The 15,806-nt window shown below is 54.9% G+C and overlaps 4 protein-coding genes and 1 non-coding gene across 5 annotated transcripts; 2 read left to right on the top strand and 3 right to left on the bottom strand.

The window, feature by feature from the left end:
- Positions 1-1,678: 1,678 nt before the first annotated feature.
- Positions 1,679-3,151, top strand: BKA78DRAFT_298366 (glycoside hydrolase family 64 protein; the record flags this gene model as incomplete). The annotated part of the gene is made up of 3 exons (XM_066886902.1): positions 1,679-2,655; positions 2,716-2,909; positions 3,000-3,151. The coding sequence occupies 3 exons, from the start codon at positions 1,679-1,681 to the stop codon at positions 3,149-3,151; spliced, it is 1,323 nt and encodes a 440-aa protein (XP_066741294.1).
- A 964-nt stretch (positions 3,152-4,115) lies between these two features.
- BKA78DRAFT_t151 lies at positions 4,116-4,224 on the top strand. Its single transcript has one exon. It is a non-coding gene; the product is annotated as a tRNA-Glu (tRNA).
- A 942-nt stretch (positions 4,225-5,166) lies between these two features.
- BKA78DRAFT_298365 (uncharacterized protein) lies at positions 5,167-7,578 on the bottom strand (the record flags this gene model as incomplete). The annotated part of the gene is made up of 5 exons (XM_066886901.1): positions 5,167-5,911; positions 5,965-6,248; positions 6,298-7,040; positions 7,091-7,187; positions 7,261-7,578. 5 exons carry the CDS (start codon positions 7,576-7,578, stop codon positions 5,167-5,169), a joined length of 2,187 nt encoding a protein of 728 aa, XP_066741293.1.
- Positions 7,579-8,805: 1,227 nt separating this feature from the next.
- BKA78DRAFT_333027 (Na+ dependent nucleoside transporter C-terminus-domain-containing protein) lies at positions 8,806-10,888 on the bottom strand (the record flags this gene model as incomplete). The annotated part of the gene is made up of 4 exons (XM_066890037.1): positions 8,806-9,239; positions 9,300-9,979; positions 10,032-10,460; positions 10,599-10,888. The coding sequence occupies 4 exons, from the start codon at positions 10,886-10,888 to the stop codon at positions 8,806-8,808; spliced, it is 1,833 nt and encodes a 610-aa protein (XP_066741292.1).
- A 1,627-nt stretch (positions 10,889-12,515) lies between these two features.
- BKA78DRAFT_188445 (uncharacterized protein) lies at positions 12,516-13,505 on the bottom strand. The gene is made up of 2 exons (XM_066883533.1): positions 12,979-13,505; positions 12,516-12,927 (listed from the first exon to the last, which is right to left on the bottom strand). Exons 1-2 carry the CDS (start codon positions 13,398-13,400, stop codon positions 12,654-12,656), a joined length of 696 nt encoding a protein of 231 aa, XP_066741291.1. The 5' UTR covers positions 13,401-13,505; the 3' UTR covers positions 12,516-12,653.
- Positions 13,506-15,806: the final 2,301 nt, after the last annotated feature.

Genomic DNA, 15,806 nt, shown 5'->3' with positions numbered 1-15,806 from the left:
AGAGAGTCGAAGACGTGGTAATGTTCCCGAGACAGCGATCTTTTCGAAATGCCTCTTGCCATCCTGCCACATCAGTTGCGGTGGCGACTGTCCAGTTTGCGTGCACGGTAAAACCATGATGCGGAGCTCCGCTGAAAGTGATGGCTTCTTGGGTCATGTGCCGTGACCCTTCAAGACAACGGAATTCTAGCCGGACTTAGCAAGCGTAGTCATCTGACAATCATGCCTGTCTTCGAGCCTTAACGTTCTTGCGTTACGTCTGACGGAGTCAGCTCTAGTGAGGTACCTTGCAGCGGCGGGCTGGTGACCGGAATAGGCAAGAGCAGAGGATGAATGCGGATTCGAAAGTCGCTGCTGCAGAGGTAGCGGGCGACAGTCGTCGAGCACAGAAAACTCGCGGTATATCATGTTGAAGCAACAGAATTGGAGACAGTCTGAATAGCTGAAAAAGAAGAGGTCTGAACGCGTCGCAGAGAGAAAAAGCGTCCCGGTTTGTTCAAAGCAGAGTTGGGGGCGCCAAGGCTCCTTCCGCGTCGAGATGTCTCCTGGCGCCATGGCTGGGAGGACCGGGCATGACCGAGTCATCAGCGATAGATGTAGATGTCGTCCATTGCCTCTGGGCGCCGAGAACGATCTTGATGATGGATTCTGAGAGCTGACTGGCGAGAGACGAGGAGTGATCGTGACCGAGGGAGGACGCGTCACGACATGGGGTTTCCCTGCGTGGGTGGCCTCAGGCACGAGACTGTATGGAAATAGGAGCTCGACCGTTGGAGGGCCAGAGTCGCGGTCAGGAAACAGAGTCGCGGTCAGGAAATGAGCGTGGTGATGGCTTTTGGAGAATCAAAGTCAGAGTGACGATTGTGTGGGAGGATTCTGGATCATCAATCGCTAGAAAGGTATTTCGTCGGCGGGTATGCCGCTAGCGGCTACCTGCATGAGGATTAGCGTCAATAGCCTCCAAGTACCTCGACCGACCGCCACGTTCTTCTTTTCTTCTTCCTCAACACCAACGTCACCTCATCGTCTTTCGTACTGTTGCTGTCAACGGGCCGTAAAGCCGAGTCGACTCGAGTCCCATCGGATGCCGAAACGCCTTGTTTGGCTCAGCCTCCACACCCGGTCTTTGCGATGCCGTTACTTTTGACGACTGCCGAGCTTTTTTCTCCCACGCGATTGAGAGCACCGGCGCCCCCTCAGTAGTCATGCGTACGGATTGCGTTGGTCCGGCCCGGCACGTAGAATCTGGGGAACGCGCACGCGCATGTCGACTCCATGCTAGCTCTGGGCAATGGCATGCGATTACAGCCCTACAATTGGAAGAGCCTTATGCCGCCCCTCGCCGCCACGACAAGGTGCAATTGCTGGCCCCAGCCTTCTTCTTTCGGCACGCGCCTGGCCTTGTTCTTCTTGGCTGCCCATGCGCTGACGTCTTCTGCTCCTTGAGGCACTTCAAACCTGCCAAATACTACTTGCCCAAGCCCTGATCCACCCACGCCTGGCTGGCCTTTTTGATTCAAATGATTGAGCCTGGCTAAGTTTCTTCTTCCATTTCCTTCAGCCTCCAGCGCTTGACCGCCACCTCCTACCAGTTTGCATCTTGTGATTCTGTCTCCTCCAATATAGTATCCGAGGCAGAATATATAATCTTATCCCGTCTCTTTTTCAATCTATCATCATGCCAGCGAACAACGCAATCAAGAAACTACTCAGCTGTTTCGGATCTCCTTCCAAGAAGACTTCGACTGCTCCCCAAGTTCCATCGAAACGCCCTGTACCTGCGCAAACCGAAAAGCAAGACGCACTTCCCGTGAACCTTTCGAACAAGCCCAACATGGCCGCCGCTACTGCAACCACCTTGAACATTGGCATTGTCAACAAGACCACGTCGAGCACCGTGTATGCCTACGTCACTGGCACAGCTCTCGATAACAACAACGCCCTCTTTTTGCTCCAAGCCGATGGCAAGACGCCTTACTACCCAACCTCCCCGTCGAACACACAGACTCCTCTCAGCAAGAACTGCTCCATCAAGCTGGGGGCTCCCGGAAGCACAACCACTGTGACCATTCCGCACCTGGCTGGCGCCCGCATCTGGTTCTGCATTGGCGAGGAGCTCACTTTTCTCCTCAACCCAGGTCCCGCGCTCGTCGAGCCGTCTGTCACCAACAACTCCGACCCCTCTATCAAGAAGCGCTGGGATTTTGCCGAGTTCACGTTCAACAGCACCGAGATTTACGCCAACATCACCTATGTGGACTTTGTTTCCATTCCAATCGCCCTGGACTTGGTGAACACGTCTGGAGTCAGCACGCACGTCTCTGGCATGGATCAAAACGGTCTCAACACTGTTTGCTCTGGCCTCCAAGCCCAGACGGCGAAGGATGGAAAGGGATGGTCCAGCCTCATTGTCAAAGCTTCTGACGGATCCAACTTGCGCGCACTGGCTCCCAACGATGGCATCATCATGAACAACTCCCTCTTCAGCGGATACTACGACTCTTACGTCAACGCTGTCTACAGCAAGTACGCCACAGACACGCTCAAGGTTGACACCCAGTCCAGCTACGGTGTCCTCAACGGCAAAGTCAGCAACAATGTCTTGACCGTGGGGTCCGAGACGTTCAACAAGCCCTCGACTGCCGACATTTTCAGGTATGACAACGAAGCCACGTTCCACATCAAAGACAAAACAGAAAGCTGACAGCTCCACAGCAACTCGACTGGCCCCTTTGCCAACCCTTCGGGCTCCGCTCAGCGCAACGTCATCATCCCCCGTCTGGCCGCCGCCTTCAACCGCAGCACGTTCCTCGTCGATACCCAGACGCCGGCCGCCAGCACCAGCAGCTACTATACCAATGCGATAACGAACCACTACGCGCGTATCGTCCACGCCGCCAACCTCGACAGTGAGTTCTAGCCCCACCCCCCTTCCCCCCTTTTTTTCTAATTTTTTTTTCTTTTATGGTTATGTACCACACCACTAACGCTCAAGGCAGAAAAAGGATATTCCTGGCCCTACGATGATGTGGCTCCTACTGGCGGCGCAGACCAGAGCGGTGCTGTCTACGGAGCTCCCAAGACGTTCACTGTCACCGTTGGCGGCAACGGCGCCACGGCAAGCAAGAAGAAGAAGAACGGCGGTTCCTAGACGTCTGAAGAGGCTGACAGGCGTTTCACTGGGCCTTAAAAGAAATATCCAACCCGGGGCGGGTGCTTGAATGCTCCCTGTGAGCATGATTTCGGACTCGGTCATTTTTGGGCAACTCGACCCCACACGGCGGAAACACCAAGACCGGGACGAGAAGCTTGAATGCTCCCTGTGGATATGCTCTCGGACTTGGTCATTCGGCAGTCTGACTTCCTACGCTGGAAATATTACCACAGGAGCAAGGTGCCTGAATGCTCCCTGTGGTTGTGTTCTCGGCCTTGGTCGTTTGGCCCTGGAGTTGACATTTCTTTTGCCACCCACTTCGGCGCCTTGTCAATGGAATGCACGGAGAGGATTGATATGATGTATATACGCACCGCTTGTTTTCGCCTTTGCTCTTGACGGGATATGAGGTAGAGGTGATGGCATGGGACGTACTGATTGCGCGTTGACTTCTAGGCTTCACTTGCACATATGCTGTATATATGCTTCTGCATCTATTCTGTCCTTATAGAAATATGACTCACGCTGTCACATCTCACTCACTGATCCCGGGCTTTGTAGCAAAATTTGTGGCGCACAAGACGGACTCCTTGGAGACATCTATCGTATGAAGCGCGCGGATCGGATACATTCGACCGCCCTGCGCAAGTAGGGCTAGAGCAATACTAAATCCACTGGTAGATTCCTGAGGAGAATTCAAGCAGCTCGACTCGAAGACACGGATATCAGTCATCAGTGATATAGTAGTTGTATGCACCCCTACTCTAGCCACCAAGCCTCGCTCTCTCTTCACCAACATCCGAAAAACTTCCACTACTCACTCGCTCACCTCGCTCTTTCCATCTTTCCCCTCCCCCGCTCCATCCTGCCCTGCCTCTCTGACTCACTTCTCACCCCCAAGCCCCATCCCCAAGCATATGACTGCCATCCGCAAGCTCCTTCCTCAACAAAACAACTCAAGTCCATCGTGGTGTAGTGGTCCAGCATTTCGGATTCTCATTTTCAAAAGCTCTGCCCAGGGCCAGCAAGTGTGATTTCCGGAGACCCGAGTTCGATTCTTGGCGATGGAAAATGCCCTTTTTTGGTCTTTTGGGGGGTGAGGTTTTTGCGATTGCTCTACGGTAGTCTTTTTGTTCGTCTTGCTGTCCTGCTGCTGCTCTTTTGCGTTGGCTGTCATCAGATGGTGGCGGCGGAATCATTCAGCCCCATTAAAGAGGCTCTTTTATTTATAAACGGCTTTGCCCAAACTCCATTACCCAAACGAATCAAATGCGAGAGAGAGAATTCCATCGTGGTGTAGTGGTTCAGCATGCCAGGCTTTCATTTACCCCTTCTTGTTGTCGAGGAGCGCCCGGGCTTGTCAATCATGTAGCGCAGATGATGGCTTGCGCACGCACAGCAACTGAGGTGAAAGGTTTCTGGAGACCCGAGTTCGACTCTTGGCGATGGAAGATGATTCTTTTTGGGGGGGATTTGGGATTTGGGATTTGGATGAGGTGGGTGTTGGGTGCTTAACGGCAAGTGGGGAGTGGGGAGTGGCGAGTGCTCACTCCTTCTGTTTTTTGGGCTGGAACATTGGAGCAGGATAGGAACTTGGGAAAGAATTGGAAACAATGCGACACTGGCGTCTTGTCTCTGCGGCAGCCAAAGCTTTTATTCAAACGATTTATTTCGCAATTTTGTCCTCTGAACGATCGTTCTTGATGGCCGTAGCAACGTTACTTTACTGAGCCTGAGGTAGAGGATAAAACATGAGAACAGTCAAGACTACTGTCCCACGCGATGTTCCAGAAGTTCCATCATTACAGCCGATATAAATCTCAAAGGGAATCGCGAGGGCAATACAAGACGGAGTGGGGAACGAAGACCATTGGTATCTGTGTGCTCAAACAACGCGCAGTAACTCCACTGCCACCTTCCACCTCTCGTCTTTTTCAAGTTTCAAAACTCCAACGACGAAACCGACAAAACCACCAAAATCGAGTCGCACAAACAAGAGACGAGAACAACTCCTACCCGCTCACGGCACCAACGCCCTGCGTCTGGCCCGCCGCCGTCACGGCATCCTCAATCAACCGCATAATCTCGTCGCTGCCCTCGGACTCGTCATGTGCATCGGCGCAGGACCCAGCCTGCTGGATCTGCGGCATACCAGCGAAGCGCGTACCAGCGCCCAGCAGTGCAGCGTCGGCACCAGCACGGCCAACACCGCCGTGATGTGTGTCGGTGAGCTGGCTCTGCTGCTGGTGCAGCTGGCCCTGCGCCCACAGCCGCCGCACCTCGCCCTTGACGCGCCACAGCTCGCCGGCGACGCCGCGCACCTGGCCGACGGCGCGCGTGGCCAGCGGCCAGACGCCCGCTAGGCCGCGCAGGCTGCCCACTTCGATCTTGATGAGCTCTTTGAGCGCGTCGTCGCGCTCGTTTGGGGCTACGAGCGCCCAGTGCGCCAGGTGCACGACGGCCGCCATGACGGTGCCGCAGGTGAGGAAGGGCGTGTGTTTGTAGAGCGGGGTGGGGAGGCGGAGCAGCGAGCAGAGCGTCGATGCCGATGCGAGGGTCGTTGTTGTGTGGGTGCTTGTGAGGGTTTGGAAGGGCGCGGTGGTGGGAGAGTGTGGCGAGGGGAGCGAGTTGAGCGAGGCGGTCGTGTTGTTGTTGGAGGCGAAGGGGATGGGACCCACGCAGGTGCGGATGGGCGCCGTGGTTGTGCTGTGAGAGGGGTCGAGAGAGGAGCGCGGCTGGTGCAGTAGGATGGAGCTTCTGGACTCTTGTCAGTTTGCTCTTTGGCATGGAATAGGGGTTTATGAACGCACGATTCGGCAATCATGTGCGCCTGGAAGAGCATATGATCCATCTGCCCATCGCGGGTGATGAACTCCTTTTTGCTTTCTGGCAGATGGAGACGCCAATTGACAAGATACGAGTCCACGGCGTCTAGGGTGGCAGTGTCGAATATGTCCACTCTTGCAACTGCAAGGACCCTTCCCAGATTGCGGACGGCATCGATGCGGTACGTGTAGGATGAGAATTCGGCCTCGTCTTCCGCAAAGGCCGCATCGTCGTACTCTTGCAACGTCCTTGAAATTCCAGTGATGTACTAGTACATTGGGTCAGCAAAGGGCCTTGCCAATGCGGGCTGTACTCACTCCTGTCGAGTAATCCGCCTCCTCACATGGCAGTGGCACGTCGGTAATCATGTCTCTTAGCCGGAACGTCTCCTTTTGGCTGACGCCAGCGAAGAATCCGTCACATACAAACAACTCCCACCATGTACGGCGCCAGCTTTCTTCCATGACGCGGTTGCCCACCCCATTGCGTGCAGCAAATTCTCGCTCATGCATGCCGATGCTGAGAGCAATGTCAATTGCTTCAGTGAGTACCTCTTCGGCCTTATCAGCCTTGTCATTTGCCTTGAGCCCAATGGCGTAAAGGAGAAGCGCTTGAACCATGAAGCCATCTCGTGTATAGGCTTGCTGGCGCAGAGCTCGGTTGAGCGCATCTTCTATAGGGGCAGTGGAGACGTTTGGGATGTAGAAAGATCCTAGGAACTGAATGGCCAGTTCAAGGTGAGGAATGTGCTTATTCCTCACAATCTGATAGAACAGTGGTTTGGGAGGAAGAAAGGGATGCGCTGCAGCGAAGTTGTTGAAGAAGGCCCCGGCAATGGGGCATGAAGTGGCTGGTGATGGTTGGTTGCGACTAGGTGCGAAAGCCATATTTGACTGGCTCGGAAATGCAACGGCGGCATTTTCCTCAACGGAAATTGAAAAGGCCGTTGAGGTTGCGGGGGAGTCAGCCTGGTCTGTGAAGGACGGCTCGATGTTCTGGAAGGCATTTTCCTGCTCGAGATTGGGAATGTTCCTCGACTCTGTTGCTGAAGGAGCTGCTGCTGATGAATGTCAGATTATTCAAGGCAAGCGATTGATGGTAATGACTGACATATCGACCGCCGTTCCTGTGATTCGGCCGCGGGACCAGGGAGATTGTGGCCGACGGTCTCACCCATGGCATTCCTCTTTCGTGGGCCTTTGTAGCCCTAGGAAGTGGTCAGCATGCTGGACCAAGGCCTAGGTTTCAAGATCCTTTTATTCGAGTTTTCGATTACTCACCCTCCTACTCTTGACATAGCTGCAGTCGCCCGCTTTTCCGTCGTCCCTACAGCGCGCACAAGGCTCACCTCCGCTACATTTCAAATGCCTCGACCGACAAGGCACACAAGCAAGAGGAACAGGATTTCCGGCCTGTGCTCCGCCGCCGTTGGCAGCAGTAGGCGTAGAGTGCTGCTGCTGGGGTGTCGAATGTTGCTGGTGCGGAGATTGATACATCTGGCGGCCGCGTGCTCCAAACTCGACGCCCATCATGGCGCCATCGTCCCCAAACTCAGCCGGCATGGTGAAGCCGAGAACAGAAGGTAGATCGTCAGCCATGTCGCCACGTGAGGGCTTGGCTGAGAACGAGGATAAGTGCCTTGGATGATTAGTTAGGGCGGAAGCCAAGTACTGTCAGGCGGTTCCGATTCAGCGGAGAAGCCGCAGGGCTTGGGTGCAAGTCACTCTGGCTTGTTTCGTATTCTCTTTGCGGCCTCTGTGATTGAATGGTTTGTTGTTTCTGCAGCCCAACACAGTTGGGATGCCTGTTCTGGATCAATCGCCACTTGCCTGAGGCGTGCGATTCAGCGGTCCGGACCGATCCGGCAAGGGTGGTCGATTGCGTGATTGTACGAGAAGAGCTCAATTGGTGGAGAGCGTGCGGTCAAGTTTGCCGTGACTGGATGGGTTGTGCGGTGTTCCAAAATGTTAGGGCTGAGGTTGTGGAGGCGCGGTGGAGGTTGACGGGAGCTAATTGAGTTCCTGAGAGTCGGGCTGCACGCGCAGCGCGCCGGGGCCCTAATGTCTCCGCTGGCTGGCGCAAGAAAGGACGGCGAGGTCGCTGCACAAGTGGCGCGACAAATTACCGCGGTTCAAGGGCGAGAAGCGATGCGCGCAAGACGAAGGCTGGAATGGATAGGCGCGCTACGTCACCAGTGTAGGAACTATCAAGATGGAGAGAAGTCGGCGATGGATGAGACGAGCGGAAGCAAAGGCGGCGGCAGCTTCTGCCGACTCGAAAAGGCTTGCGACCCGCTCTCCCGCGCTCTATCTCTCCCGCGCGGAGAAACAGTCGCGAGTCTGGACAAATAATAATCAGAGCCAACGTGCATGGGTGACTCGGTCCCCTTGTGCGCTCGGACCGTCCGGATCCCGACGTCCACATGGAAAACGCTTCTGGACTGCCAAGTCTAGCCATGGGATTGAGGCGCATTGCGGTCGGAGTGATGTGTGGACTGGGTGAGGTGAGAGATGCTCGTTGTGGCAGCAATGTGGCGCTCAGGCATGCCGGGACGTCAGAGTAAGCTTGTACGACGGTTGCATGCGGTTCAGGTTGTGAAGCATTCAACTACTTTTCGGGGTATCCGAAACACTTTCTACCTCGCGACGCAAATATTCCTCAAGCGTCCAATCAAGAAAAAAAGAAATACGGAAATCCATATTGACTCCACCCATGCATATTCAAAACTTACCTCCCACACATATGCGAGTCAAAATAGCGCCTCTGCAGCACAAAACCCACCCTTTTCACTACTCTTCCAAAACGCCAGTCTACTTGCAATCCTCCTATGCAGTAGACGTCGTCGTGAATCCAGCTTGATCGATAATGACCAATCCGGCAATACTGGCACTGCTCAACGTCGCCAAAATACCCGTCATCAATGCACTGATGGCAACTCTGCTCACATCACCGCCGCGGCTGGGACTCAGCTGCGTCAACACACCAATTTGGTTGCCGAGCGATCCGATGTTGCCGAAGCCACAGAGCGAGTAGGTAGCGATAAGACGCGAGCGCGTGCTAAGATTTGCGAATTCCGCACCCGTTGACAGATCCGAGTAGGCGACGTACTCGTTGGCAACAATCTTGATACCAATGAGCTTGGCAACTTTAAGAATGTCGTCACCATTGCGATCCACTCCGAGGAGGAAGGCGACGGGGTAAAAGACGTAGCCGAGGATTAGCTCGAGGGTAAGATCATAGTCGCCGTGGAGATTGATGTCTGCAACAATATCAGGACCTGCTTTTTTCAGTGCTTCACGGGAGTAGCAGTGGTACTTACAGCGCCCCCACCAGGTAAGAAGACCGTCAATCAATGCAATCAATGCAATGATACAGAGGAGGTTGCACATAATCATTCCAGCAATCTTCAGACCGAGCCATGCGCCATTGGCAAAGGCTTGCAGCGCGTTGGCCGCCTTGTGGTCTTCGTCCTCCGGCACAACGACACGGCCGTTGGTCAGCGTCTCCTCCTCTTCGGGCCAGCGGAGCTTGCTCATCGCAATGGACGCGGGAATGCTCATGACGCAAGAGGAGACGAGGGCCTGTGGGTTGACTCCCATGGCAATGTACGAAACCAAGACAGATCCAGCAATGGTCGCGAATCCAGAGCACATGACTTGGTGGATCTCGGCCATGGTGAGATGGGCGACGAAGGGCTTGATCAGCATGGCAGATTCACCCTGACCAATGAAAGGCGAAGCCGCAGCAACGACGGCCTCAGCTCCAGAAATGCGCATGCTCCAGAAGAAGAAGGCGGCGAATTTGCCAACGAGCCACTGGACAAGACCAATGTAGTACAGAATTTGGACCAGGGACACGAAGAAGATGACTGCCGGCAGAGTCGTAATCAGGAACCAGCTGTAGGTGTTGACCACGTCGTCCGAAGTCAAGAATGCGGTACCGTCGTCAGCGAAGCCGAGCAACAATCTAGCCAGGGTAGAAATGAAGTTGAAAATGTCACTGTTCAGGTCAGCACATTGGACGGAGAGAGCTCTGTTGAGATGAGACTCACTATCCAGCCCCAGTACGCAACACAAACAATGCAATGATGAATTGCATCAGCATACCCATAATGACAGTGTGCCATTTGATCAGTTTCCTGTTCCGGGAGGTGGCGTAAAGAATGAAGATGAAGACAACGAGTCCGAGCAAACTGATGCCGCGGTTACCGAGCGAGTTGTCTTGGCTCGTTGGACTAGCAAACGTTCCAACCAGGATGACACCAATTGTCAGGAGAGCAAAGGCCGGCATCCTCAGTTTTTCCGGAAACAGCGAAGCGAAGCGGACGGCCGTGTTCCCCCACAGCCAGCGGACGGGCTTCATGATGATGGAGATGGGAACATGGAAAAAGATCAGCCGAAGCGTAATGGCGAGATAGAACAAGAATGGAATGATCCAATTCTTGTCATGGCGATGCAGGATCAGGCTGGCAATCCACCACCTGGTAAAGGGCGTCAGTTTTGTTCGGGTGGCGCTACCATCCGCGCTCAAGCCTCAAGCTCCCGCCTCTCGGCTAAGGCTTTTTTTCCCTTGTCTAATCCGTCGAACCACCAGCTTTTCGGTGCAGATTGAGACATACCCAGTGAAGAAGAGCCAGATGAAGATGTGGACAAAGATCCTGTAGCGAAAGTAGAATCTGGCGACGTAGCCGCGCTGATGCTCGCCCTCTGACGGCGCCGTGTGGACAGGGCTGGTGCTGCCCCTCTCGGGGTCCGAAATGTCTGTGACACCGTCCTTTTCGCCCATCTTGCCAGTCAGAGCTGCAGAATCCGGAATCGAGCTCTTTGTATAGGCAATTCCCTCCTTCTCGGCGGCATCACCGTGGTGGACGGGCTGGTGGTGATGCTCGTGTGACAAGTCTGGCGACATGTCGGGCGCCGCGACGTCAGGCGTCTTTTCGTGAGGGTGCTCCATGGTGCCGTCCTAGGACCTGGGAGGAGGAGAGGAGGAGGAGGAATTGAAGGTGGCGGGCGAGGAAAGAAAAAATTGGACGCGTGCGCACCGACTAGTCTTGGTTTAAAGGGCGTGTCGCGCGACCAAAAAGAGCCGGGCCTGACAAGTGCCGCCACGCAGATATCTGGTCCAACCCCAGAGATGCCCTTGGCAACTGCCCTTTGTAGTTACTGGCCGTGGTATCGTGTCGCCCATCTCCGCCGAGGTCCCCGTCCGTGGCGTGTGCAACGAAGCAATTGTTGGTGGGAGTCGTTTGCGCTATCAGGCCTATCACTGCACGCTGACCGCCAAGCGGCCCGGCAAACTCTGGCGTTTAACAGAAATCCGACTCGACATGATAACGGCACCGCGGCCTCGACACCTTTTCTGGCCCAATATCAACCTCCTCAGCTCTTCCTTCCAGCGCCCCAAATCTTGGCCCAACCTAGACTTCAGACCCCGACGTCTCTGGTCCTTCGAGAAGCTCTCCGTGCCGCTCTCCTCACCAGTCGGATCCTCTGCAACGTTGCATCGACCACCAGCCCAGGTCGCCACACTCGCCGCCCTGATTGGCCTTCCCCCGTCGTCTAGGAACAGCCTTACCCTGAGATCCTCCAGCTCCAACGAGCCTCACCGGACAAGGCCTCCCCTACCCTCCGTCTTCAAGCCGAGTTTGCTCGCGTGGCTGGCCGGCCCTCGCCTCTCGAACCTCGTCTACAATCATCCAGTCTGGGGTAAAGCTGATCCTTCCGCGGCTGCGTCGCTGCTCCTCTACTTGGCAGTGAGATGGTGGCCATGATACGAAGCTTGTGCTATCAAGCAATGCTGGAGGTTATCCTTTAGGTCCAGTGTGGCTGTCGGTCGGCGCCGTCGGTCGCGCCACGGGGCCATTGCTGTCCGCCTGGACTGACATGATAGCACCCGTCGTCCGTCGAGGCGTGGACGTGGCGTGGAAGCCCGCCGACGAGTTGAAGTCATGACATTTGAAACCTAATCGAAACGGAACACCATGAGAAGACCTGACTCGAGCACGTGACATCCAATTGCACTACAACCAAGTCCTACCTAGTACACAACAGTCCGCCCAAAATCAAAAAAAAAAAAAAAACTTTCATCTCGGCCAAAAGAGCGACAAACAGCTTGTGGGCCACGTAACGAATGACTGGAGGAGCAAGACGCCAGTTTCCACGAGTGCCACCCTCAATTCCGCTCTCTCTGCTTTCACATGCTGATCTCATAAGCGGCATTCAGGCAGGGCCCAATGGCAATCGGGCTGTCCGAGTCGCAGCTGGAATCGCTAATCTGCTGTCTGGACCCATCCACGGTGCCAGACGGGCAGGAATCAGTGGTGTTGACAATGTCCAGGCTGGTGCCTCCGCTTGTCGTCCACTGCTCGCAAATGTTGCCCCCTGTGGTGTTGCTGTAGCGGTACGCAACACAGTCGTCCTTCTCGTAGCAGGTGTTGCAGCAGTTCACCCAGTCTCCTGTCTCCTCGGTGCTGTTTCCATACCACTTGGTCAGCTGGTTCGCCTGGCCTTCGCTGAGGTACTGGTAGCCGGCATTGTTGGAATCGTGCTCGAAATCGAAGCAGCTGCTGACTGTTGGTCCTGCGACAGTGGTGGTTGTCGTCGCTTCAACAGTGGTTGTGGAGAAGGTAATGCTGAGGCTGGTAAAGGTCTGTCTGGGTCAGACTTTTTTCATTCTAATTCCTCCAAAACTTTTCACTTACGGTCGATGGTCCAACTGTGGTCACGGAGTTGGTGGTCGACGTCACGACCGAAGGCGTAATGCTGAAGCAAGAGCAGATGCTTGACAAGACGCTCGTAGTATCGACCATACTGGTGGCAGCAGCAATGCCGAATCCTCCAAAACTGAATGTTGTTGGAGCACTGGTGATGGTCGCGGAGGGGTTTGGTCCGTTGTAAGTCCAGGTGGTGGTATTACCCGTAACTGTCTCCGTTGACACAAATGAGGTACTATCTAAAATCAGAAATCAATGACCCGCGAGGAGCTTCTGGGTGTCTCACGCTGTGGCTCCCAGAGTGAACACGCTGGTCTGGGTAGGAGGGCTTGCTGTCGTCGAACTGATGAGTGTCGTCATCACTGTGGAATCAGTAATGCTGAGCAATCCCGAGCAGTAAGTGGTGATCTGGGGGCCCAAAGCCGACAGAGAGGTGAACCACGGATCATTGCATGTTGCCGAGGATGTCGTCGTGGTCAGCGAAAGCGTAGAGCCCGTGGTAACGCTCAGAGTGATCGAATCGGTTGTCGAAGTGGTCGTAGAAGTCGTGGTCGAAGTCGTCGATGTGGATGAAGTCGTCGTCGAAGTCGTCGAAGTCGTGGTTGAAGTGGTGTCGGTCGTAGTGGGACCCTGTGGGTGCGCTATGGCCGGAGACACGAAAGAGCTCGCGGCAAAAAGGAGAACGAGAACATTCTTGAGGGACTCCATGACGAAACGAGGTGTTGCTTGTGAGAGCAGCTGCTTCAGTCAGTCCGAGCCAAGCAGTCTTTGCTGAAGCTGCTGTTCTTCAAATCAGTCGGCAGGCCAGCGAATAAATACTCCTCAAGATCTCAACAGCGGACTCCAGGAACTCGTTCGGCTTGAGACATGGCGACCAAAAATGATCTTACGACCGAATTGATTGGTGGCACGGTTCTAAATGCCTCAAGTCATACCATTATTTCGATCCGCTGACGATGGTACTGTAGCCTTCGAAGGACACAATGAGGCTCCGTTCGCCCGAGCTCTTACGCAGACCTCTCTTGGTCTCTTTTCATCTTGGACTGCAGAAAAAATGTCAGAGATTTGCTCAGGATGCCACTGGAAGTTTTTTGGACTGTCCTCCAAGCCCGTCACACAGCCTACACCACAACAACTTACCCAAGGCCTTCAAAGCAGCATCCTCAAGCACCCGCTCCCTCCTCCACCAACACCGTGGCTGCCTGGCCCCTGGCCCCGACGGTAGCGCAACCTGCCTCTTTACCATCTTCGTCCAGTTCAGCGCTGATGGAAGCTGAGACAAACCCATAGCCGCGCCTTCTAAGGGGCTTCGCTGGGCGGCCGCATTCGATGGAACTTGCGTGAGCCAGTGACCCAGGCGCGAGGTACGCGTGGAACGCAGCCTTTCTTACAACACTTCGTATTCGGGGCCCTTTGTCGCGGAGACTGGCTCGATATACAGCAAAGAGCAGAGTTGTCGTTGGTGGGGGAGGGCGGTTGTGAAATGGAACCGCGCTCTCTTTGTGTGTAGGGATGCTTGTGACGCGTGGGCGTTGGCCAAGACGTAACCGCGGATTGGGTATGGGGTTTGTGTGACGGGCTGCTCCCGTGGTTGGTTGGGGATGAGCGTCGTTGATGAAGTTATGTTGCCAAGGGAGCGGTTGGAGATGTCGCCCGCTACTCGTTTTGGAAAGCGCTCATGGTCAGTAGGTCCGCTCCATGCAGGCCGTCGGCTGAAGCCATGCCGATGGTTTTGCAATTGATTCTTTGTCTACACAAAGATCGCCGTTTAGCTCTTGCATCGGTCCCAGCGTTCGAGCACCATGATGCCTTGCTCGGGTGATTATGATGGCGAGGCTGGAGAGCACTGGATCCTTCTACACGGGCCGGCATACTTTCATGACACCAACATGTTCTACCCCGGCTCAGGTAGACAGCCAAGTGATGACAGGATTTTCAGTGGAGCTTTCCAGACCTGAGAATCTGCGCACCTTGCTTGATTTGGCAGTTCTCACTCTGCCATCCATATCCACCCGCTGCATTGGCCATTAGGACTTCGGGGACCGGTAGGCATGGAACATCCGCGTCGGTCATGTCGGGAGTCTTCCACTCCGCAGAGAAGAAGAAAGTCGACGAGTCCGCGCTTGGGCGATTCAGCAATTGAGACCTCGGAGGATGCCTGGATGCACCTGAATGCTCCCGACGCCTCCCGCGGGCTTTGGTTCTTGCAGCTGGCCATCTTATGGGACCAAAGCATCTTGCATTGGTTCAGGTCGTACCAACAACAAGAGAAGCAAAACCCTTGATTCGTCCAGAAAATGCAAGACAGGACCGCGCAAACCTTGTGTACGCAAAAGATTAAGGAACGGCGCCCAGCTCACTGCCACCTTCTTCATCCTACAAACCCTTGCTAAAGAATCGCCCGTATTCCCCTCATCCCCACAGGCGCCCCAACTTTCTCCATCTGTCCTCGGAATCTGAAAATCGACGGCCCCCAACGACTCCACTTTTTGCGATTTTGGGTGCAAGATGATCAGGGACACCAAGAGTCGGTGGAAGCCATCCACGGCATCGGTCACATCCAAGTTCCTCGTCTTTGCTTGCTTTTTTCCTTCTCCCTCTTTTTTGCCCTGCGTGCCGAAATCGGAATGGTGGAGCTACGGGGTCTGGCGGACATTAAGTCGTTGCCAAGCACCTTGCCCCCGTCCTAGCTCGCCATCGGCATCCAAGAGCCGCTGATCTCTGCAACTGGACGCAGCAGCGTTTTGTAACCGGTATCAGGAGCCGGGCATGCTTGCGGGAAAAACATGATACAACCCGGCGAGGCGCTCGCTCGAGCAAAACGCTCTGACGTCGTTGCTGGCGTAGATTGCGTGGACAACCGTCGACGATGCTTGGCTTGTGTTCGCTTAAAGGCGTAGGCCCGTAAGGCTGGCCGGCTGGCTGCTGCTCTCCGGTGGCTGGTTGGCTCCTTGGTTGGACACGCTCTCCGATCGGAGGCGGAAGCAGCCGCAAACTCGGAATTTCCGAGTGTGCCTGCTACCTGTTCCTGGCAAGGAGCTCCATATCCAAGGGCCTTATTTTGACCTCCTTACAGAGCCGCGTAGGCAGTTGCAAAGGACGATCAGACATCCC

This window comes from Phyllosticta capitalensis, assembly GCF_038381095.1.
Source record: "Phyllosticta capitalensis strain CBS 128856 chromosome Unknown BKA78scaffold_9, whole genome shotgun sequence".
NCBI lineage: Eukaryota > Fungi > Ascomycota > Dothideomycetes > Botryosphaeriales > Phyllostictaceae > Phyllosticta > Phyllosticta capitalensis.
The sequence above is the reverse complement of the archived record's forward strand: the minus strand, read 5'-3'. Positions and strand labels throughout refer to the sequence as shown.